At 49.6% G+C, this 24888-nt stretch overlaps 1 protein-coding gene across 4 annotated transcripts in view; it reads right to left on the bottom strand.

Annotated features, from left to right (window-relative positions):
- EFR3B (EFR3 homolog B) overlaps nt 1-24888 on the bottom strand; it is a 305942-nt gene that overhangs the window by 6787 nt on the left and 274267 nt on the right. For all 4 annotated transcript variants that reach the window (XM_063915063.1, XM_063915062.1, XM_063915065.1 and 1 more), the window contains 3 exons: nt 22701-22792; nt 8774-8822; nt 7366-7472 (listed from right to left, as the gene is read on the bottom strand). In XM_063915063.1, coding sequence (XP_063771133.1) covers nt 7366-7472; nt 8774-8822; nt 22701-22792 — 248 coding nt within the window. The remainder of the gene's footprint in view (nt 1-7365; nt 7473-8773; nt 8823-22700; nt 22793-24888) is intronic.

Below are 24888 nucleotides of genomic sequence, written 5' to 3'. Positions count from 1 at the left end.
AACATAAGATGTTCCTAACTGTCACTAAACAAAACACAGAGTTCTTCAGTACATACTGTATAGCTTACTTGCATCAGAAAGCGTGTCTCTCACACACAGATCCTGCAGCCTTCCCAGGCAGTCTGCCCATACTAATCAGGTTAGAAGCACTATATCACTCTTACACAGCTGAAACCCTGATTAGCCCTCTGTGAGGCCAAAGACCTGAACTGGGCCCAATGTCTAGAACTCGCCTTATCTCTCTCTCAGAGCCTTTACCCAGCTTTTACAGCAAACTGAAAAGGTTCAGACAAAACAAAAAGCATTTTTCCTAGAAGTTAACATTTTCTAAAACATGTAAGACAAGAACCTGGGACAAATATACCTGCCCTCAAACACTATCCCAGTGTTCTTGTCACATATCCCCCTCCCCTGTTTCGACCTAGGGGCCGGAACACTTGTAGCCCCCAAACAGAAGATGCGAGACAATGCATCTGCGTTGGCCAATTGTGTTCCCGGTCTATGTTCGACAGTAAACTTAAAGTCCTGCAACGCTAGAAACCATCTAGTTACACGAGCATTCTTGCCTCTATTTACATACATCCATTTTAAAGGGGCATGGTCTGTCACTAGTCTGAATTGTCTACCCAAGAGGTAATATCTCAAGGTATCTAGTGCCCACTTAATGGCCAAAGCCTCCTTTTCCACAATGGCATACCTTTTTTCATGCTCATTGAGTTTCCTACTCAAATAAATGATAGGGTGTTCGTCCCCATCTCTGGTTTGGGACAGCACAGCACCTATCCCTACCTCTGAGGCATCTGTCTGTACCACAAATTCTTTTGAAAAATCTGGTGTTATCAACACCGGTTGTGAACACAAAGCCACTTTTAACGCTTGGAACGCCTTTTCTGCATCAGGGTTCCATTTCACCACATTTGACTGCTTCCCTTTGGTAAGGTCTGACAACGGCACCGCTGTGGTCGCAAAATTAGGAATAAACCGTCTATAGTACCCAGTAATTCCCAAAAAAGCCCTTACCTGTTTTTTATTCACTGGACGAGGCCAGTTTTGAATAGCATCAACTTTATTCAATTGGGGCCTAATCAGACCTCTGCCTATGGTGAAGCCCAAGTATTTGACCTCCTCCATTGCGAGGCAGCACTTCTTTGGGTTAGCAGTTAACCCTGCCTCTCTGATTGAGTCCAGTACTGCTTGTACTTTAACCAAATGGGACCCCCAGTCTGTACTGTGAATTACCACATCATCCAAATAGGCAGCTGCATATTTTCTATGGGGCCTCAAAATTTTATCCATCGCCCGTTGAAAGGTTGCTGGAGCCCCATGCAACCCAAAGGGTAACATCTTGTACTGGTACAGCCCCTCCGGAACCGAAAAGGCTGTTTTTTCTTTGGCGCTATCAGATAAAGGTATTTGCCAGTAACCTTTGGTCAGGTCCAATGTGGTGAGAAACCTGGCTGTTCCCAGCCTTTCTACAAGCTCATCCACACGGGGCATGGGGTATGCGTCAAACTTGGACACCTCATTTAACTTACGAAAGTCATTACAGAAGCGTATGCTACCGTCGGGCTTCGGGATGAGCACTATGGGACTGGACCACTCACTGTTAGACTCCTCTATGACTCCAAGTTCTAACATGGTTTTAACTTCCTTAGAAATAGCTTCTCGCTGAGCTTCAGGAATCCTATATGGCTTTAAATGAACCCTGACCCCTGGTTCTGTGACAATGTCATGTTTTATTATGGTCGTTCGGCCAGGCAGCTCTGAAAATACCTCCCTATTTTGGATGAGAAATTCTTTAACCTGATTGTTCTGATCAGCTGATAATGTCTCTGACACCTTCACTGCGGGAAGCAACCGGGGTGAAGACACCGAAGGGCAAGGCTCCGCTGACAGAGACAACCTATCTTTCCAGGGTTTGATTAAGTTAACATGGTAGATCTGTTCGGGTTTTCTCTTTCCCGGCTGGTATACTTTGTAATTAACCTCATTCACTTTTTCCCTAATCTCAAATGGACCCTGCCATTTAGCTAGGAATTTGCTTTCCACAGTGGGTACCAAAACAAGAACTCTATCTCCAGGAGCAAATTCCCGTATCTTGGCACTCCGGTTATAGACCCTCTGTTGAGCACTTTGGGCCTGTTCCATGTGCTCTCTGACAACAGGTACCACGGCTGCAATCCTATCCTGCATTTGTGTTACATGCTCAATAACGCTTCTATAAGGAGTGGGCTGTCCTTCCCACGTCTCTTTGGCAATATCCAACAGCCCTCTGGGGTGTCTACCATACAACAAATCAAATGGAGAAAACCCCGTAGAGGACTGAGGAACTTCTCTGATGGCCATTAACAAGTAGGGCAACAAACAATCCCAGTTTTTCCCATCTCTCTCAACAACCTTTTTTAACATACTTTTTAATGTTTTATTAAACCTTTCCACCAACCCGTCAGTTTGGGGATGGTAGATGGACGTCCTGAGGTGAGTGACCTTAAATAACTTGCACAACTCTTTCATGATCCTTGACATAAATGGAGTACCTTGGTCAGTCAAAATTTCTTTTGGTATTCCCACTCTACTAAATACCTGCACCAGCTCCCTAGCTATCGCCTTGGTTGTGATAGTGCGTAAAGGGACAGCCTCAGGATATCGAGTGGCATAGTCCATAATTACCAGGATATACTGATGGCCCCGAGCAGACTTTAACAAGGGCCCCACGAGATCCATGGCTATTCTGTCAAACGGGACCTCTATAATAGGCATGGGAACTAGTGGGCTCCTGAAATGGGGTCTAGGGGCATGATACTGGCATTCAGGACAGGAAGAACAATATTCAGACACTTCTTTATAAACCCCTGGCCAAAAGAACCTTTGTAAAACTCTTTCAGTGGTTTTTTCTGCCCCTAAATGTCCTGCGGTAACGTGACTATGAGCTAAATCTAGTACCGTTCTCCGATAAGGCTGGGGAACTACCAGCTGTTCCACCACATCCTCACCCCTTTTGACAATGTGGTACAAGAGCTCATTACAGATGGCCATGTGGGGATACGTAACCCTGTCACCTGGTACCACAGGTTCCCCATTAACAATCTTAACATTCTCTCTAGCCTTTATTAAGGTAGGATCCTTTAACTGTTCAGACGCAAACAGATCCTTCTTTACCTCCAGGTCAGGCACGCTTTCAGTTCTAACTACTATGTCTCTGTTCCCGGCAAGAGGGTCCTCACTGGACTCCCCATCTGTCACTTCCCCAGCCAAACTAGCAAAAGGCAAAGGGCCAGAAAGTTCCGAAGACCCACGTACATCCATAAAATCACCGGTATTATCAACTGGCTTTTTACTTCTCACATCTGTTGATAACCGTGATTCCCAGAGTTTCCAAAAATGAGGAAAATCCCTCCCTATTATGGCCTCATGCACCAAGGTAGGGACCAGTCCCACTTTAACCATTGCTGACCCACAACAAGTTTCTATATTCACCTCAGCAGTGGCATAATGTTGGGTATCCCCATGTATGCAAGTTACCCCAATAGGTATTTGCTGGACCTTTAAGGGGTTCACTAACCCAGCTTTCACGAGGGTAACTAAACTTCCTGAATCTAGCAAGGCCTCTACCCGGTTACCTTCTAAGAACACATCACACATTTGTTTTTCCAGCTCAGGTGAAGGTACCACAGTACAGGCTAACCTAGCAAAGAAAGACATTCTGCGACATTCAAAGGCAGCATCACATTGCATGGGTTCTTGCGTGACTGGGCAATTGGCAATAACATGACCTGGCATACCACACCTAAAACATTTAACCACACGATTATCAACCCATTTGGGCAGCATAGACCGTTCTAGCCCCATTGGCCTGTTTCCAGGGCCAGTGTTTACAGTCTCTCCAGCCTTGCGTTCTCTTAACCGCCCAGCAACGTTTTCCCACGGAACAGTCTTACCAGTCTTTACTGAAGGGCGCTGTCGAGGATCTATGGGTTGCTGGGTGGTCATCAGTAGTTCCTCTGCTGCCAAATACCTCTCTACCATGTCCACTAATTGGTCAGCAGTACCCGGGTTTCCATGGCTCACCCACTTGCGCAGGACCATGGGCAAAGATCTCAAGTAGCGGTCCATGACGACTCTTTCCACCATCTGGGGACCAGTTAATGTCTCTGGCTGTAGCCATTTTTTTGTTAGCTGAATAAGGTCGTGCATCTGGGAGCGCGGAGGCTTCTCCATGGCGTACAGCCAACGGTGCACCCGTTGTGCTCGTACTGACAGCGTGACTCCCAGGCGGGTCAGGATCTCAGTCTTTAGTTTATCATAGTCCCGAGCCTCAGCAGGGCTTAAATCAAAGTAAGCTTTTTGGGGCTCACCTGACAGGAAAGGTGCCAGCAGACTGGCCCACTGTGCTTTCGGCCAGTTCTCACGCTCGGCAGTCCTTTCAAACGTGGTCAGATAGGCCTCCACATCATCAGCCTCTGTCATTTTCTGCAGGAAGTGACTGGCTCGTATAGAACTAGAGCTGGTTGGAGCACTGACGGCCACATCTCCAACCCGAGCTGCAAGTCTCTGCACCACTTCTGCTAAGGCCTCTCTATCCTGACGCTGTTGCCTGTAAAGTTCATCAACAACTGCCTGCTGTTGTCTCTTATTTTCCTCCATTGCCACCTGCTGCTGTCTGTTGGCCTCCTGCTGAGCCGCTGTAGCTTGCAGCAAGGCTTTAAGCAGATCCTCCATGTCAACAGATTTTTCAGGCGGCTTTGCAGCTGCTTTCACCCAGGACATATATCAAACCCTCAGGGGTGAGTCTCAGTAACTTCACACTGGGCTGTATCTGCATAAACCACCGTTTTCTGCAGGCCTCACAAAGCTGCTGCTTTCACTTATGCGAGAGGTAGCGGGATCGATGCCCGCATTCTCCACCAAGTTGTAACACTGTAGGGGTGCAAGGTGCCTTTTCCTGGGGAATATGGCAGCACGCAGCAGCTGAGGAACAACACAAGTCCAGTTTCTGGTACAACTGACCCCGGCCAGTTTTATTGAAACAGAAAATAAAACAAACCCCAAAATAAAAATACCTTGCCTGTCCGGCACTAACTAAACATAAGATGTTCCTAACTGTCACTAAACAAAACACAGAGTTCTTCAGTACATACTGTATAGCTTACTTGCATCAGAAAGCGTGTCTCTCACACACAGATCCTGCAGCCTTCCCAGGCAGTCTGCCCATACTAATCAGGTTAGAAGCACTATATCACTCTTACACAGCTGAAACCCTGATTAGCCCTCTGTGAGGCCAAAGACCTGAACTGGGCCCAATGTCTAGAACTCGCCTTATCTCTCTCTCAGAGCCTTTACCCAGCTTTTACAGCAAACTGAAAAGGTTCAGACAAAACAAAAAGCATTTTTCCTAGAAGTTAACATTTTCTAAAACATGTAAGACAAGAACCTGGGACAAATATACCTGCCCTCAAACACTATCCCAGTGTTCTTGTCACACCTTATATAAGTGTTTCTCCCTTCTATAGCTGCTGTATTTGTATTATCTGCCAATTAGTGCCCCCCCTCTCTTGTTTTACCCTGATTCTGTAGCAGGACTGCAGGGGAGAGTCAGGGAGCCGTCCTTCCAGCGGAGCTGTGAGGGAAAATGGCGCTTGTGTGCTGAGGAGATAGGCTCCGCCCCCTTTTCGGCGGCCTTTTCTCCCGCTTTTTTTAGGAAAACTGGCAGGGGTTAAATGCATCCATATAGCCCAGGAGCTATATGTGATGCATTTCTTTAGCCATATAAGGTTTAAAACGTGTTTTATTGCGTCTCAGGGCGCTCCCCCCCAGCGCCCTGCACCCTCAGTGACCGGAGTGTGAAGTGTGCTGAGAGCAATGGCGCACAGCTGCAGTGCTGTGCGCTACCTTATTGAAGACAGGAACGTCTTCTGCCGCCGATTTTTCCGGACCTCTTCGCTCTTCTGGCTCTGTAAGGGGGCCGGCGGCGCGGCTCCGGGACCCATCCAAGCTGAGCCTGTGATCGTCCCTCTGGAGCTAATGTCCAGTAGCCAAGAAGCCCAATCCACTCTGCATGCAGGTGAGTTCGCTTCTTCTCCCCTTAGTCCCACGATGCAGTGAGCCTGTTGCCAGCAGGACTCACTGAAAATAAAAAAACTATTTAAACTTTTACTCTAAGCAGCTCAGGAGAGCCCCTAGTGTGCACCCTTCTCGGCCGGGCACAAAAATCTAACTGAGGCTTGGAGGAGGGTCATAGGGGGAGGAGACAGTGCACACCAGCTAGTCATAAAGCTTTTACTTTTGTGCCCAGTCTCCTGCGGAGCCGCTATTCCCCATGGTCCTTACGGAGTTCCCAGCATCCACTAGGACGTCAGAGAAATTAAATATACAGTATGCGTCTCAGTCATAACGGACATCGGTATTTAGGGGGACATTTACTAAGCAGTGATAAGAGTGGAGAAGTGAGCAAGTGGAGATATTTCCCCATCAACCAATCAGCAGCTCTGTATCATTTTATAGTATGTAAATTATAGATGTTACTTCAGTGCTGATTGGTTGATGGGGAAATATCTCCACTGGCTCACTTCTCCGCTCTTATCACTGCTTAGTAAATGTACCCCTCAGACTGCTGGGATGCCGACCACTAGATCCTGACCGAATCCCTTACAACTCTATACCCAACGGTATGTAAAGGAATCCATATGTCAGTAAGCTCACAGGGAAATCCCCACGTTACTGACATGAAGTCACCCACTGTGGGGGCCTCAGTTACACTTAAGGAGAACATCCAGCTGCCGGACTTTTGTATCGTAATAAACCATGTTGTCCTTCAGGTGCGGCGACAAATGTAAAATGTGACGAATTAAGAGACGGGAAAGGGTTACGCACGGTACTTGCTCATCTGCAGTTTGCAGTGTTAGGGTGAATCTGCCCCGAGTTGGTATGATACATGTAGTGCTGCCCCAGCCGTCGCACCCCATGCACCGCAACATCTTTTCTCCAGGTATAAGTGAGCGCCTTACAGCTGGATTTGCTTCCAATGCTATATTAAGTCCTATAAGTGTCTGGCTGAATAAAAGTGCCACTGATACATGGTACAATCCCGGGCCTCTACAAACACCTGGGCCTGGGTAATCACTACCCCCGTCTCGGCAACCAGGATCAAAGGTTAGCTATGGGGTTCAGAGAGGCACTGCCCCCCCCCCCCCCCCCCCCTCAGCTGTCTGCATTTGCTGTATAACTAATCGCTTATGTATTAAAGAAACTGGCCACGCCTACTGAAGTCACGTGGCTGTTTTTGAGTGTTCCGTGGTGGAATACAGTACAAAAGCAAAACATGTCAAGATATCTTACAAGTAGTTTATTTTACACATTGATTCTTACCCTGGCGCCACAGTGAGCTGCGATCTCCTCGAATGGGGCCTTCTGGAACTTCTCCACCACCTGCCGCCTTCGCTCCCGCTCTTGCTCCTCTACCGCCACGCTGTCCACTGTGCAAAATAAGCAGAGAAAGGAAGATGCCGAAACCTTGTGTACAAAGATAAATTCTGTATCTTCACCTCTGGACCAGGACGATAGTCTTCCTTCTAATATAACACAATTGTAATTGCTGAGCAGGTTCATGTTGCCATGCAGGGTTAAGGTAGTAGTGCAAAGACAATTTTCCTTTCCTAGCTTTTCCATAAAAACACACAGAACAATTTTCCTCTGGACACTGTAATGGATTTGTTACATTACACAATGATGCCCTTGAGCCTGCAAGTGCTACATGGAGGTCTTGCTGTGGCTAGCAGAGTGGCAAACGCTGGAAATGAACAGTCATATGGCGGTTGCAAGGGTCCTGCCCCCTGCGGTGGCGTATAAGGGCGGAGGAGTGATGCCCTCCGGGAAATGAGGACTGGATTGCACCCACGCCTGATGGCTCATACTGGAAGAGCAGATAGGGGCTTTGTAATTGGCAGCTGACTGGCAGCAAGGACAGCCAATCACAAAACAATACGGAAAAGTCAGCTCTCTGGTCTGCACTAGGGGGATGGATGTCGAGGAACTGTAGGGGGTTACACTTCGGTCAGATTTACGAAGGCTTCTAAACATGAAAAGTGATGTTGTTACCAGTAGCAACCTATTACATTCTAGCTATCATTTCTCTGTTGCATTCCAGAAAATTACAGATAGTACCTGATTGGTTGCCACCGGCAACGACACCACTTTTTTCGTTTTAAGTAGCTTTAGTAAATCTACCCCCTGGACACTAATTTGCACCTGATAGGGGTCCTCCCTTGCCTATGCTACAAGCAGCCCATCGAGACAAAATAATAAAAAATGTTCTGTATATTTAATTTACTTTCACTGAAGGTCGGTGTAGCGGCGTCTGCGCCTTGTCTATACAGCGAGAGCGCAGTAAGCAGCTTGTTACATAGGGGGTAATTCCAAATTAATCGCAGCAGGAAATTTTTTAGCAGTTGGGCAAAACCATGTGCACTGCAGGGGAGGCAGATGTAACATGTGCAGAGAGAGTTAGATTTGGGTGTGGTATGTTCAATCTGCAATCTAAATTGCAGTGTAAAAATAAAGCAGCCAGTATTTACCCTGCACAGAAACAAAATAACCCACCCAAATCTAACTCTTTCTGCACATGTTATAACTGCCTCCCCTGCAGTGTACATGGTTTTGCCCAACTGCTAAAAAATTTCCTGCTGCGATCAACTTGGAATTACCCCCCATAGTGCGGGACGGGGGAGGTGTTATATATAGTACACATCTGATAATGAACTGATTCCCAGTCACTTACCTATTGCTTTCTTCAGAGTTTCAAATGTTATTTCCTCTGCCGGAGCTCTCTGATAGGAGAGAGAAGTATGTCAGACAGTGTATAGTACATACTGCGGAATGTGAGCGCGCACATTTCTCACAGCTCCCTAACACAGATCTCAAGCCAGAAATTCTAAGGCAACTGTCAGTGTGCTTTTGTTCTGCGACCCCCAACTGTCAGTGTGCTTTTGTTCTGTGGCCCCCAACTGTCAGTGTGCTTTTGTTCTGGGACCCCCAACTGTCAGTGTGCTTTTGTTCTGGTACCCCCCAACTGTCAGTGTGCTTTTGTTCTGGTACCCCCCAACTGTCAGTGTGCTTTTGTCCTGTGACGTCCCAACTGTCAGTGTGCTTTTGTTCTGCGACCTCTCAACTGTCAGTGTGCTTTTGTTCTGGTACCCCCCAACTGTCAGTGTGCTTTTGTCCTGGGACGTCCCAACTGTCAGTGTGCTTTTGTTCTGGTACCCCCAACTGTCAGTGTGCTTTTGTCCTGGGACCCCCAACTGTCAGTGTGCTTTTGTCCTGGGACGTCCCAACTGTCAGTGTGCTTTTGTTCTGGTACCCCCCAACTGTCAGTGTGCTTTTGTCCTGGGACCCCCAACTGTCAGTGTGCTTTTGTCCTGGGACCCCCAACTGTCAGTGTGCTTTTGTCCTGGGACCCCCAACTGTCAGTGTGCTTTTGTTCTGCGACCCCCAACTGTCAGTGTGCTTTTGTCCTGGGACCCCCAACTGTCAGTGTGCTTTTGTTCTGCGACCCCCAACTGTCAGTGTGCTTTTGTTCTGGGACCCCCAACTGTCAGTGTGCTTTTGTTCTGCGACCCCCAACTGTCAGTGTGCTTTTGTTCTGGTAACCCCCAACTGTCAGTGTGCTTTTGTCCTGGGACCCCCAACTGTCAGTGTGCTTTTGTTCTGCGACCCCCAACTGTCAGTGTGCTTTTGTTCTGGGACCCCCAACTGTCAGTGTGCTTTTGTTCTGGGACCCCCAACTGTCAGTGTGCCTTTGTTCTGGGACTTCCCAACTGTCAGTGTGCTTTTGTTCTTGGACTTCCCAACTGTCAGTGTGCCTTTGTTCTGGGACTTCCCAACTGTCAGTGTGCTTTTGTTCTGGGACCCCCAACTGTCAGTGTGCTTTTGTTCTGGGACCCCCAGCTGTCAGTGTGCTTTTGTTCTGGGACCCACAACTGTCAGTGTGCTTTTGTTCTGGGACCCCCAGCTGTCAGTGTGCTTTTGTTCTGGGACCCACAACTGTCAGTGTGCTTTTGTTCTGGGACCCACAACTGTCAGTGTGCTTTTGTTCTGTGACCCACAACTGTCAGTGTGCTTTTGTCCAGGGACGTCCCAACTGTCAGTGTGCTTTTGTTCTGGGACCCACAACTGTCAGTGTGCTTTTGTACTGGAACCTCCCAACTGTCAGTGTGCTTTTGTTCTGCGACCCCCAACTGTCAGTGTGCTTTTGTTCTGCGACCCCCAACTGTCAGTGTGCTTTTGTTCTGCGACCCCCAACTGTCAGTGTGCTTTTGTTCTGCGACCCCCAACTGTCAGTGTGCTTTTGTTCTGGGACCCCCAACTGTCAGTGTGCCTTTGTTCTGGGACTTCCCAACTGTCAGTGTGCTTTTGTTCTGGGACCCCCAGCTGTCAGTGTGCTTTTGTTCTGGGACCTCCCAACTGTCAGTGTGCTTTTGTTCTGGGACCCCCAGCTGTCAGTGTGCTTTTGTTCTGGGACCCACAACTGTCAGTGTGCTTTTGTTCTGGGACCCCCAACTGTCAGTGTGCTTTTGTCCTGGGACGTCCCAACTGTCAGTGTGCTTTTGTTCTGCGACCCCCAACTGTCAGTGTGCTTTTGTTCTGCGACCCCCAACTGTTAGTGTGCTTTTGTTCTGCGACCCCCAACTGTCAGTGTGCTTTTATTCTGCCACCCCCCAACTGTCAGTGTGCTTTTGTTCTGTGGCCCCCAAATGTCAGTGTGCTTTTGTTCTGCGACCCCCAAATGTCAGTGTGCTTTTGTTCTGCGACCCCCAAATGTCAGTGTGCTTTTATCCTGGGACTTCCCAACTGTCAGTGTGCTTTTGTTCTGGGACCTCCCAACTGTCAGTGTGCTTTTGTTCTGGGACCTCCCAACTGTCAGTGTGCTTTTGTTCTAGGACGTCCCAACTGTCAGTGTGCTTTTGTTCTGTGGTCCCCAACTGCCAGTGTGCTTTTGTACTGGGACCCCCAACTGTCAGTGTGCTTTTATCCTGGGACTTCCCAACTGTCAGTGTGCTTTTGTTCTGGGACCTCCCAACTGTCAGTGTGCTTTTGATCTGGGACCTCCCAACTGTCAGTGTGCTTTTGTTTTAGGACGTCCCAACTGTCAGTGTGCTTTTGTTCTGGCACCTCCCAACTGTCAGTGTGCTTTTGTTCTGGGACTTCCCAACTGTCAGTGTGCTTTTGTTCTGGGACCTCCCAACTGTCAGTGTGCTTTTGTTCTGGGACTTCCCAACTGTCAGTGTGCTTTTGTTCTAGGACGTCCCAACTGTCAGTGTGCTTTTGTTCTGCGACCCCCAACTGTCAGTGTGCTTTTGTTCTGCGACCCCCAACTGTCAGTGTGCTTTTGTTCTGGGACCCCCAACTGTCAGTGTGCTTTTGTTCTGGGACCTCCCAACTGTCAGTGTGCTTTTGTTCTGGCATCTCCCAACTGTCAGTGTGCTTTTGTTCTGTGACCCCCCAACTGTCAGTGTGCTTTTGTTCTGCGACCCCCAACTGTCAGTGTGCTTTTGTTCTGCGACCCCCAACTGTCAGTGTGCTTTTGTTCTGGGACCTCCCAGCTGTCAGTGTGCTTTTGTTCTGGGACCTCACAACTGTCAGTGTGCTTTTGTTCTGCGACCCCCAACTGTCAGTGTGCTTTTGTACTGGGACCCCCAACTGTCAGTTGCTTTTGTTTTGGGACCCCCAACTGTCAGTGTGCTTTTGTTCTGCGACCCCCAACTGTCAGTGTGCTTTTGTTCTGGCACCTCCCAACTGTCAGTGTACTTTTGTTCTGGCACCTCCCAACTGTCAGTGTGCTTTTGTTCTGGGACCTCCCAACTGTCAGTGTGCTTTTGTTCTGCGACCCCCAACTGTCAGTGTGCTTTTGTTCTGGCACCTCCCAACTGTCAGTGTACTTTTGTTCTGGCACCTCCCAACTGTCAGTGTGCTTTTGTTCTAGGACGTCCCAACTGTCAGTGTGCTTTTGTTCTGGTACCCACAACTGTCAGTGTGCTTTTATTCTGGTACCCCCAACTGTCAGTGTGCTTTTGTTCTGGGACCCCCAACTGTCAGTGTACTTTTGTTCTGGCACCTCCCAACTGTCAGTGTGCTTTTGTTCTGGGACCCCCAACTGTCAGTGTGCTTTTGTTCTGGGACCCCCAACTGTCAGTGTGCTTTTGTTCTGGGACCCACAACTGTCAGTGTGCTTTTGTTCTGGGACCCACAACTGTCAGTGTGCTTTTGTCCTGTGACGTCCCAACTGTCAGTGTGCTTTTGTTCTGGCACCTCCCAACTGTCAGTGTGCTTTTGTTCTGGGACCTCCCAACTGTCAGTGTGCTTTTGTTCTGCGACCCCCAACTGTCAGTGTGCTTTTGTTCTGGCACCTCCCAGCTGTCAGTGTGCTTTTGTTCTAGGACGTCCCAACTGTCAGTGTGCTTTTGTTCTGGTACCCACAACTGTCAGTGTGCTTTTATTCTGGTACCCCCAACTGTCAGTGTGCTTTTGTTCTGCGACCCCCAACTGTCAGTGTACTTTTGTTCTGGCACCTCCCAACTGTCAGTGTGCTTTTGTTCTGGGACCTCCAACTGTCAGTGTGCTTTTGTTCTGGGACCCCCAACTGTCAGTGTGCTTTTGTTCTGGGACCCACAACTGTCAGTGTGCTTTTATCCTGGGACTTCCCAACTGTCAGTGTGCTTTTATCCTGGGACTTTCCAACTGTCAGTGTGCTTTTGTTCTGGGACCTCCCAACTGTCAGTGTGCTTTTGTTCTGCGACCCCCAACTGTCAGTGTACTTTTGTTCTGGGACTTCCCAACTGTCAGTGTGCTTTTGTTCTGGCACCTCCCAACTGTCAGTGTGCTTTTGTTCTGGGACTTCCCAACTGTCAGTGTGCTTTTGTTCTGGGACCTCCCAACTGTCAGTGTGCTTTTGTTCTGGGACTTCCCAACTGTCAGTGTGCTTTTGTTCTAGGATGTCCCAACTGTCAGTGTGCTTTTGTTCTGCGACCCCCAACTGTCAGTGTGCTTTTGTTCTGCGACCCCCAACTGTCAGTGTGCTTTTGTTCTGGGACCCCCAACTGTCAGTGTGCTTTTGTTCTGGGACCTCCCAACTGTCAGTGTGCCTTTGTTCTGGCATCTCCCAACTGTCAGTGTGCTTTTGTTCTGTGACCCCCCAACTGTCAGTGTGCTTTTGTTCTGCGACCCCCAACTGTCAGTGTGCTTTTGTTCTGCGACCCCCAACTGTCAGTGTGCTTTTGTACTGGGATCCCCAACTGTCAGTGTGCTTTTGTACTGGGATCCCCAACTGTCAGTGTGCTTTTGTACTGGGACCCCCAACTGTCAGTGTGCTTTTGTCCTGGGACCTCCCAAACTGTCAGTGTGCTTTTGTTCTGGGACCTCCCAGCTGTCAGTGTGCTTTTGTTCTGGGACCTCCCAACTGTCAGTGTGCTTTTGTTCTGCGACCCCCAACTGTCAGTGTGCTTTTGTTCTGCGACCCCCAACTGTCAGTGTGCTTTTGTACTGGGACCCCCAACTGTCAGTTGCTTTTGTTTTGGGACCCCCAACTGTCAGTGTGCTTTTGTCCTGGGACGTCCCAACTGTCAGTGTGCCTTTGTTCTGGCATCTCCCAACTGTCAGTGTGCTTTTGTTCTGTGACCCCCCAACTGTCAGTGTGCTTTTGTTCTGCGACCCCCAACTGTCAGTGTGCTTTTGTACTGGGACCCCCAACTGTCAGTTGCTTTTGTTTTGGGACCCCCAACTGTCAGTGTGCTTTTGTCCTGGGACGTCCCAACTGTCAGTGTGCTTTTGTTCTGCGACCCCCAACTGTCAGTGTGCTTTTGTTCTGGGACCCCCAACTGTCAGTGTGCTTTTGTTCTGGGACCTCCCAACTGTCAGTGTGCCTTTGTTCTGGCATCTCCCAACTGTCAGTGTGCTTTTGTTCTGTGACCCCCCAACTGTCAGTGTGCTTTTGTTCTGCGACCCCCAACTGTCAGTGTGCTTTTGTTCTGCGACCCCCAACTGTCAGTGTGCTTTTGTACTGGGATCCCCAACTGTCAGTGTGCTTTTGTACTGGGATCCCCAACTGTCAGTGTGCTTTTGTACTGGGACCCCCAACTGTCAGTTTGCTTTTGTCCTGGGACCTCCCAAACTGTCAGTGTGCTTTTGTTCTGGGACCTCCCAGCTGTCAGTGTGCTTTTGTTCTGGGACCTCCCAACTGTCAGTGTGCTTTTGTTCTGCGACCCCCAACTGTCAGTGTGCTTTTGTTCTGCGACCCCCAACTGTCAGTGTGCTTTTGTACTGGGACCCCCAACTGTCAGTTGCTTTTGTTTTGGGACCCCCAACTGTCAGTGTGCTTTTGTCCTGGGACGTCCCAACTGTCAGTGTGCTTTTGTTCTGCGACCCCCAACTGTCAGTGTGCTTTTGTTCTGGCACCTCCCAACTGTCAGTGTGCTTTTGTTCTGGGACCTCCCAACTGTCAGTGTGCTTTTGTTCTGCGACCCCCAACTGTCAGTGTGCTTTTGTTCTAGGACGTCCCAACTGTCAGTGTGCTTTTGTTCTGTGGTCCCCAAATGTCAGTGTGCTTTTTTTCTGGCACCTCCCAGCTGTCAGTGTGCTTTTGTTCTGGCACCTCCCAACTGTCAGTGTGCTTTTGTTCTGCGACCCCCAACTGTCAGTGTGCTTTTGTTCTGGGACCTCCCAACTGTCAGTGTGCTTTTGTTCTGCGACCCCCAACTGTCAGTGTGCTTTTGTTCTGGCACCTCCCAGCTGTCAGTGTGCTTTTGTTCTAGGACGTCCCAACTGTCAGTGTGCTTTTGTTCTGGTACCCACAACTGTCAGTGTGCTTTTATTCTGGTACCCCCAACTGTCAGTGTGCTTTTGTTCTGGTACCCACAACTGTCAGTGTGCTTTTATTCTGGTACCCACAACTGTCAGTGTGCTTTTATTCTGGTACCCCCAACTGTCAGTGTGCTTTTGTTCTGGTACCCACAACTGTCAGTGTGCTTTTATTATGGTACCCCCAACTGTCAGTGTGCTTTTGTTCTGCGACCCCCAACTGTCAGTGTACTTTTGTTCTGGCACCTCCCAACTGTCAGTGTGCTTTTGTTCTGGGACCCCCAACTGTCAGTGTGCTTTTGTTCTGGGACCCACAACTGTCAGTGTGCTTTTGTTCTGGGACCTCCCAACTGTCAGTGTGCTTTTGTCCTGTGACGTCCCAACTGTCAGTGTGCTTTTGTTCTGGCACCTCCCAACTGTCAGTGTGCTTTTGTTCTGGGACCTCCCAACTGTCAGTGTGCTTTTGTTCTGCGACCCCCAACTGTCAGTGTGCTTTTGTTCTGCGACCCCCAACTGTCAGTGTGCTTTTGTTCTGGCACCTCCCAGCTGTCAGTGTGCTTTTGTTCTAGGACGTCCCAACTGTCAGTGTGCTTTTGTTCTGGGACCCACAACTGTCAGTGTGCTTTTATTCTGGTACCCCCAACTGTCAGTGTGCTTTTGTTCTGCGACCCCCAACTGTCAGTGTACTTTTGTTCTGGCACCTCCCAACTGTCAGTGTGCTTTTGTTCTGGGACCCCCAACTGTCAGTGTGCTTTTGTTCTGGGACCCCCAACTGTCAGTGTGCTTTTGTTCTGGGACCCACAACTGTCAGTGTGCTTTTGTTCTGGGACCCACAACTGTCAGTGTGCTTTTGTCCTGTGACCTCCCAACTGTCAGTGTACTTTTGTTCTGGCACCTCCCAACTGTCAGTGTGCTTTTGTTCTGCGACCCCCAACTGTCAGTGTACTTTTGTTCTGGCACCTCCCAACTGTCAGTGTGCTTTTGTTCTGGGACCCCCAACTGTCAGTGTGCTTTTGTTCTGGGACCCCCAACTGTCAGTGTGCTTTTGTTCTGGGACCCACAACTGTCAGTGTGCTTTTGTTCTGGGACCCACAACTGTCAGTGTGCTTTTGTCCTGTGACGTCCCAACTGTCAGTGTGCTTTTGTTCTGGCACCTCCCAACTGTCAGTGTGCTTTTGTTCTGGGACCTCCCAACTGTCAGTGTGCTTTTGTTCTGCGACCCCCAACTGTCAGTGTGCTTTTGTTCTGGCACCTCCCAGCTGTCAGTGTGCTTTTGTTCTAGGACGTCCCAACTGTCAGTGTGCTTTTGTTCTGGTACCCACAACTGTCTGTGTGCTTTTATTCTGGTACCCCCAACTGTCAGTGTGCTTTTGTTCTGCGACCCCCAACTGTCAGTGTACTTTTGTTCTGGCACCTCCCAACTGTCAGTGTGCTTTTGTTCTGGGACCTCCAACTGTCAGTGTGCTTTTGTTCTGGGACCCCCAACTGTCAGTGTGCTTTTGTTCTGGGACCCACAACTGTCAGTGTGCTTTTATCCTGGGACATCCCAACTGTCAGTGTGCTTTTATCCTGGGACTTTCCAACTGTCAGTGTGCTTTTGTTCTGGGACCTCCCAACTGTCAGTGTGCTTTTGTTCTGCGACCCCCAACTGTCAGTGTACTTTTGTTCTGGGACTTCCCAACTGTCAGTGTGCTTTTGTTCTGGCACCTCCCAACTGTCAGTGTGCTTTTGTTCTGGGACTTCCCAACTGTCAGTGTGCTTTTGTTCTGGGACCTCCCAACTGTCAGTGTGCTTTTGTTCTGGGACTTCCCAACTGTCAGTATGCTTTTGTTCTAGGATGTCCCAACTGTCAGTGTGCTTTTGTTCTGCGACCCCCAACTGTCAGTGTGCTTTTGTTCTGCGACCCCCAACTGTCAGTGTGCTTTTGTTCTGGGACCCCCAACTGTCAGTGTGCTTTTGTTCTGGGACCTCCCAACTGTCAGTGTGCCTTTGTTCTGGCATCTCCCAACTGTCAGTGTGCTTTTGTTCTGTGACCCCCCAACTGTCAGTGTGCTTTTGTTCTGCGACCCCCAACTGTCAGTGTGCTTTTGTTCTGCGACCCCCAACTGTCAGTGTGCTTTTGTACTGGGATCCCCAACTGTCAGTGTGCTTTTGTACTGGGATCCCCAACTGTCAGTGTGCTTTTGTACTGGGACCCCCAACTGTCAGTGTGCTTTTGTCCTGGGACCTCCCAAACTGTCAGTGTGCTTTTGTTCTGGGACCTCCCAGCTGTCAGTGTGCTTTTGTTCTGGGACCTCCCAACTGTCAGTGTGCTTTTGTTCTGCGACCCCCAACTGTCAGTGTGCTTTTGTTCTGCGACCCCCAACTGTCAGTGTGCTTTTGTACTGGGACCCCCAACTGTCAGTTGCTTTTGTTTTGGGACCCCCAACTGTCAGTGTGCTTTTGTCCTGGGACGTCCCAACTGTCAGTGTGCCTTTGTTCTGGCATCTCCCAACTGTCAGTGTGCTTTTGTTCTGTGACCCCCCAACTGTCAGTGTGCTTTTGTTCTGCGACCCCCAACTGTCAGTGTGCTTTTGTACTGGGACCCCCAACTGTCAGTGTGCTTTTGTCCTGGGACGTCCCAACTGTCAGTGTGCTTTTGTTCTGCGACCCCCAACTGTCAGTGTGCTTTTGTTCTGGGACCCCCAACTGTCAGTGTGCTTTTGTTCTGGGACCTCCCAACTGTCAGTGTGCCTTTGTTCTGGCATCTCCCAACTGTCAGTGTGCTTTTGTTCTGTGACCCCCCAACTGTCAGTGTGCTTTTGTTCTGCGACCCCCAACTGTCAGTGTGCTTTTGTTCTGCGACCCCCAACTGTCAGTGTGCTTTTGTACTGGGATCCCCAACTGTCAGTGTGCTTTTGTACTGGGATCCCCAACTGTCAGTGTGCTTTTGTACTGGGACCCCCAACTGTCAGTGTGCTTTTGTCCCGGGACCTCCCAAACTGTCAGTGTGCTTTTGTTCTGGGACCTCCCAGCTGTCAGTGTGCTTTTGTTCTGGGACCTCCCAACTGTCAGTGTGCTTTTGTTCTGCGACCCCCAACTGTCAGTGTGCTTTTGTTCTGCGACCCCCAACTGTCAGTGTGCTTTTGTACTGGGACCCCCAACTGTCAGTTGCTTTTGTTTTGGGACCCCCAACTGTCAGTGTGCTTTTGTCCTGGGACGTCCCAACTGTCAGTGTGCTTTTGTTCTGCGACCCCCAACTGTCAGTGTGCTTTTGTTCTGGCACCTCCCAACTGTCAGTGTGCTTTTGTTCTGGGACCTCCCAACTGTCAGTGTGCTTTTGTTCTGCGACCCCCAACTGTCAGTGTGCTTTTGTTCTAGGACGTCCCAACTGTCAGTGTGCTTTTGTTCTGTGGTCCCCAAATGTCAGTGTGCTTTTGTTCTGGCACCTCCCAGCTGTCAGTGTGCTTTTGTTCTGGCACCTCCCAACTGTCAGTGTGCTTTTGTTCTGCGACCCCCAACTGTCAGTGTGCTTTTGTTCTGGGACCTCCCAACTGTCAGTGTGCTTTTGTTCTGCGACCCCCAACTGTCAGTGTGCTTTTGTTCTGGCACCTCCCAGCTGTCAGTGTGCTTTTGTTCTAGGACGTCCCAACTGTCAGTGTGCTTTTGTTCTGGTACCCCCAACTGTCAGTGTGCTTTTGTTCTGGTACCCACAACTGTCAGTGTGCTTTTATTCTGGTACCCACAACTGTCAGTGTGCTTTTGTTCTGGTACCCACAACTGTCAGTGTGCTTTTATTATGGTACCCCCAACTGTCAGTGTGCTTTTGTTCTGCGACCCCCAACTGTCAGTGTACTTTTGTTCTGGCACCTCCCAACTGTCAGTGTGCTTTTGTTCTGGGACCCCCAACTGTCAGTGTGCTTTTGTTCTGGGACCCACAACTGTCAGTGTGCTTTTGTTCTGGGACCTCCCAACTGTCAGTGTGCTTTTGTCCTGTGACGTCCCAACTGTCAGTGTGCTTTTGTTCTGGCACCTCCCAACTGTCAGTGTGCTTTTGTTCTGGGACCTCCCAACTGTCAGTGTGCTTTTGTTCTGCGACCCCCAACTGTCAGTGTGCTTTTGTTCTGCGACCCCCAACTGTCAGTGTGCTTTTGTTCTGGCACCCCCCAGCTGTCAGTGTGCTTTTGTTCTAGGACGTCCCAACTGTCAGTGTGCTTTTGTTCTGGTACCCACAACTGTCAGTGTGCTTTTATTCTGGTACCCCCAACTGTCAGTGTGCTTTTGTTCTGCGACCCCCAACTGTCAGTGTACTTTTGTTCTGGCACCTCCCAACTGTCAGTGTGCTTTTGTTCTGGGACCCCCAACTGTCAGTGTGCTTTTGTTCTGCGACCCCCAACTGTCAGTGTGCTTTTGTTCTGGCACCTCCCAGCTGTCAGTGTGCTTTTGTTCTAGGACGTCCCAACTGTCAGTGTGCTTTTGTTCTGGTACGTCCCAACTGTCAGTGTGCTTTTATTCTGGTACCCCCAACTGTCAGTGTGCTTTTGTTCTGCGACCCCCAACTGTCAGTGTACTTTTGTTCTGGCACCTCCCAACTGTCAGTGTGCTTTTGTTCTGGGACCCCCAACTGTCAGTGTGCTTTTGTTCTGGGACCCCCAACTGTCAGTGTGCTTTTGTTCTGGGACCCACAACTGTCAGTGTGCTTTTGTTCTGGGACCCACAACTGTCAGTGTGCTTTTATTCTGGTACCCCCAACTGTCAGTGTGCTTTTGTTCTGCGACCCCCAACTGTCAGTGTACTTTTGTTCTGGCACCTCCCAACTGTCAGTGTGCTTTTGTTCTGGGACCCCCAACTGTCAGTGTGCTTTTGTTCTGGGACCCCCAACTGTCAGTGTGCTTTTGTTCTGGGACCCACAACTGTCAGTGTGCTTTTGTTCTGGGACCCACAACTGTCAGTGTGCTTTTGTCCTGTGACCTCCCAACTGTCAGTGTACTTTTGTTCTGGCACCTCCCAGCTGTCAGTGTGCTTTTGTTCTGGGACCCCCAACTGTCAGTGTGCTTTTGTTCTGCGACCCCCAACTGTCAGTGTGCTTTTGTTCTGGCACCTCCCAGCTGTCAGTGTGCTTTTGTTCTAGGACGTCCCAACTGTCAGTGTGCTTTTGTTCTGGGACCCACAACTGTCAGTGTGCTTTTATTCTGGTACCCCCAACTGTCAGTGTGCTTTTGTTCTGCGACCCCCAACTGTCAGTGTACTTTTGTTCTGGCACCTCCCAACTGTCAGTGTGCTTTTGTTCTGGGACCCCCAACTGTCAGTGTGCTTTTGTTCTGGGACCCCCAACTGTCAGTGTGCTTTTGTTCTGGGACCCACAACTGTCAGTGTGCTTTTGTTCTGGGACCCACAACTGTCAGTGTGCTTTTGTCCTGTGACCTCCCAACTGTCAGTGTACTTTTGTTCTGGCACCTCCCAACTGTCAGTGTGCTTTTGTTCTGCGACCCCCAACTGTCAGTGTGCTTTTGTTCTGGCACCTCCCAACTGTCAGTGTGCTTTTGTTCTGGGACCCACAACTGTCAGTGTGCTTTTGTTCTGGGACCCACAACTGTCAGTGTGCTTTTGTTCTGGGACCCACAACTGTCAGTGTGCTTTTGTTCTGGGACCCACAACTGTCAGTGTGCTTTTGTCCTGTGACCTCCCAACTGTCAGTGTACTTTTGTTCTGGCACCTCCCAGCTGTCAGTGTGCTTTTGTTCTGGGACCCACAACTGTCAGTGTGCTTTTGTTCTGGGACCCCCAACTGTCAGTGTGCTTTTGTTCTGCGACCCCCAACTGTCAGTGTGCTTTTGTTCTGGCACCTCCCAGCTGTCAGTGTGCTTTTGTTCTAGGACGTCCCAACTGTCAGTGTGCTTTTGTTCTGGTACGTCCCAACTGTCAGTGTGCTTTTATTCTGGTACCCCCAACTGTCAGTGTGCTTTTGTTCTGCGACCCCCAACTGTCAGTGTACTTTTGTTCTGGCACCTCCCAACTGTCAGTGTGCTTTTGTTCTGGGACCCCCAACTGTCAGTGTGCTTTTGTTCTGGGACCCCCAACTGTCAGTGTGCTTTTGTTCTGGGACCCACAACTGTCAGTGTGCTTTTGTTCTGGGACCCACAACTGTCAGTGTGCTTTTATTCTGGTACCCCCAACTGTCAGTGTGCTTTTGTTCTGCGACCCCCAACTGTCAGTGTACTTTTGTTCTGGCACCTCCCAACTGTCAGTGTGCTTTTGTTCTGGGACCCCCAACTGTCAGTGTGCTTTTGTTCTGGGACCCCCAACTGTCAGTGTGCTTTTGTTCTGGGACCCACAACTGTCAGTGTGCTTTTGTTCTGGGACCCACAACTGTCAGTGTGCTTTTGTCCTGTGACCTCCCAACTGTCAGTGTACTTTTGTTCTGGCACCTCCCAACTGTCAGTGTGCTTTTGTTCTGCGACCCCCAACTGTCAGTGTGCTTTTGTTCTGGCACCTCCCAACTGTCAGTGTGCTTTTGTTCTGGGACCCACAACTGTCAGTGTGCTTTTGTTCTGGGACCCACAACTGTCAGTGTGCTTTTGTTCTGGGACCCACAACTGTCAGTGTGCTTTTATTCTGGTACCCCCAACTGTCAGTGTGCTTTTGTTCTGCGACCCCCAACTGTCAGTGTACTTTTGTTCTGGCACCTCCCAACTGTCAGTGTACTTTTGTTCTGGTACCTCCCAACTGTCAGTGTGCTTTTGTTCTGCGACCCCCAACTGTCAGTGTGCTTTTGTTCTGCCACCCCCCAACTGTCAGTGTGCTTTTGTTCTGCGACCCCCAAATGTCAGTGTGCTTTTATCCTGGGACCTCCCAAACTGTCAGTGTGCTTTTGTTCTGGGACCCACCAACTGTCAGTGTGCTTTTGTTCTGTGGCCCCCAACTGTCAGTGTGCTTTTGTTCTGTGGCCCCCAACTGTCAGTGTGCTTTTGTTCTGTGGCCCCCAACTGTCAGTGTGCTTTTGTTCTGTGGCCCCCAACTGTCAGTGTGCTTTTGTTCTGCGACCCCTCAACTGTCAGTGTGCTTTTGTACTGTGGCCCCCAACTGTTAGTGTGCTTTTGTTCTGCGACCCCTCAACTGTCAGTGTGCTTTTGTTCTGCGACCCCTCAACTGTCAGTGTGCTTTTGTTCTGCGACCCCTCAACTGTCAGTGTGCTTTTGTTCTGTGGCCCCCAACTGTCAGTGTGCTTTTGTTCTGCGACCCCTCAACTGTCAGTGTGCTTTTGTTCTGTGGCCCCCAACTGTCAGTGTGCTTTTGTTCTGCGACCCCTCAACTGTCAGTGTGCTTTTGTACTGTGGCCCCCAACTGTCAGTGTGCTTTTGTTTTGGGACCCCCAACTGTCAGTGTGCTTTTGTTCTGTGGCCCCCAACTGTCAGTGTGCTTTTGTTTTGGGACCCCCAACTGTCAGTGTGCTTTTGTCCTGGGACGTCCCAACTGTCAGTGTGCTTTTGTTCTGCGACCCCTCAACTGTCAGTGTGCTTTTGTTCTGCGACCCCTCAACTGTCAGTGTGCTTTTGTTCTGCGACCCCTCAACTGTCAGTGTGCCATGTTACAGGCTGTTTATAAAAAAAACAACAGGAGCTGATTGGCTGGTACTTTATCTCTCTCCACAGCTAAGTACACCTCCCACCCTGTATCTTTTAAACGTCTTTCAATTGCTCATTTCTAAGTCTCTATGGAACATCTCTGATTTCATTCACGTTTCCTTTTCTTTCTATGCGGCCTGACGCTCTCTCCGGTCCTCTATTCAGTATGTCCCCTAGAACAGCACTTCAGACCAGCTTCTCTGGATCTGGGATTACAATGCGTTACGTCAATGGCTGCGCGCAGACACATCACCTCCTCCTTCTCAGGACTGTTCCTGGACTCCACCTCCACCTGCAGAGAGATTGTCTCACCGATGCTCTTCCTCTTAGACAAGCGGTCTTCATCTGCAAGACAATGGAACACTTGTAACTGGTGTCCTTGATGCTCCGTTCTATGCAAACAAAGCTTCTAGCACAAAGGGAAGAGGCCTGAGAGTAAACAGAATAGGTGTATTCAGCCCTTCCGGTCTGCCTTTTCCTGCAAGTGATTACTGGGGAATAAGGAGAAGCGTGAGATAAAGATAAAGTTGACAAGACGTTCCTTCCTACAAACCTGTGACGGGATCACGTGTACACATAAAGCACCGGAACTGCTCAGAAGTTAAAGGGTTTATGTTTTTTGCTTTCAGACACATCATTTATTGTCTTGTACAGGCCATCCGACAACTTTAACTGCTTTGCATTATCCTACAACTTCCACTAACTACCAGTGGCGGCTGCTGTCCCTGCGTGCTGCGGCGGCTGCTGATCCCCGCATAAGGAAGCCAGCACATACGTTATATACAACATGATATGTATGTGTATAGGTGCTGGCCGGCTCCCCCTGCAGTCGCCACTGGGCACTACATTGCATTAGGAAGACCACAGTGGTTCCCAAACTTGGTGGCAGATGTATTAAGCCTGGAGAAGTGAGAAAACAGTGACAGTTAGGAGCTGATTGGCTGCTGCATGATCACCTTCCACTGCTTTCTGCTTCTCCAGGCTTAATACATCTACCCCAATGTCCTCAAGGACCCCCAACAATTCATGTTTTCCAGATCACCTAGCTGGGGCACAGGTGTATTCATTACTCCCTGACACATTTTAAAAGATCCACAGGTGGAGCAAATTATTTAATTTGTGATTCTGTGAGGAGGCCTGGATTAGGTGAACTACTGGGAGTCCTGAGGACCGAGTTTGGGAACCACTGAGATAGAGCTTTGCAGCTTCCTTCCACATAAGGCAGCGCTCTTACCCACCTGTGAGCTTGGGAACAAACAACGTAAAGCAGCGCTCTTACCCACCTGTGAGCTGGGGAACATATGGCATAAGGCAGCGCTCTTACCCACCGGTGAGCTGGGGAACATACAACGTAAAGCAGCGCTCTTACCCACCTGTGAGCTGGGGAACGTATGGCATAAGGCAGCGCTCTTACCCACCTGTGAGTTGTGGAACATACGATGTAAAGCAGCGCTCTTACCCACCTGTGAGCTAGGGAACGTACGGCATAAGGCAGTGCTCTTACCACTCGGTGAGCTGGGGAACATATGACGTAAAGCAGCACTCTTACCCACCTGTGAGCTGGGGAACATACAATGTAAAGCAGCGCTCTTACCCACCTGTGAGCTGAGGAACATACAACGTAAAGCAGCGCTCTTACCCACCTGTGAGCTGGGGAACATACGATGTAAAGCAGCGCTCTTACCCACCTGTGAGCTAGGGAACGTACGGCATAAGGCAGCACTCTTACCCGCTGTGAGCTGGGGAACATACAATGTAAAGCAGCGCTCTTACCCACCTGTGAGCTGAGGAACATACAACGTAAAGCAGCGCTCTTACCCACCTGTGAGCTGGGGAACATACGATGTAAAGCAGCGCTCTTACCCACCTGTGAGCTAGGGTACGTACGGCATAAGGCAGTGCTCTTACCACTCGGTGAGCTGGGGAACATATGACGTAAAGCAGCACTCTTACCCACCTGTGAGCTGGGGAACATACGATGTAAAGCAGCGCTCTTACCAACCTGTGAGCTGGGGAACATACTATGTAAAGCAGCGCTCTTACCCACCTGTCAGCTGGGGAACGTACAACGTAAAGCAGCACTCTTACTCACCTGTGAGCTGGGGAACGTATGGCATAAGGCAGCACTCTTACCCACCTGTGAGCTGGGGAACGTATGGCATAAGGCAGCACTCTTACCCACCTGTGAGCTGGGGAACGTATGGCATAAGGCAGCACTCTTACTCACCTGTGAGCTGGGGAACATATGGCATAAGGCAGCACTCTTACCCACCTGTGAGCTGGGGAACGTATGGTACAAGGCAGCACTCTTACCCACATGTGAGCTGGGGAACGTATGGCATAAGGCAGCACTCTTACCTACCTGTGAACTGGGGAACATATGGCATAAGGCAGCACTCTTACCCACATGTGAGCTGGGGAACGTATGGCATAAGGCAGCA

Source organism: Pseudophryne corroboree, chromosome 4, assembly GCF_028390025.1.
Source record: "Pseudophryne corroboree isolate aPseCor3 chromosome 4, aPseCor3.hap2, whole genome shotgun sequence".
Taxonomy (NCBI): Eukaryota; Metazoa; Chordata; class Amphibia; order Anura; family Myobatrachidae; genus Pseudophryne; species Pseudophryne corroboree.
Note: the sequence above shows the minus strand (reverse complement) of the source record. Positions and strands in the feature narration are given on the sequence as shown.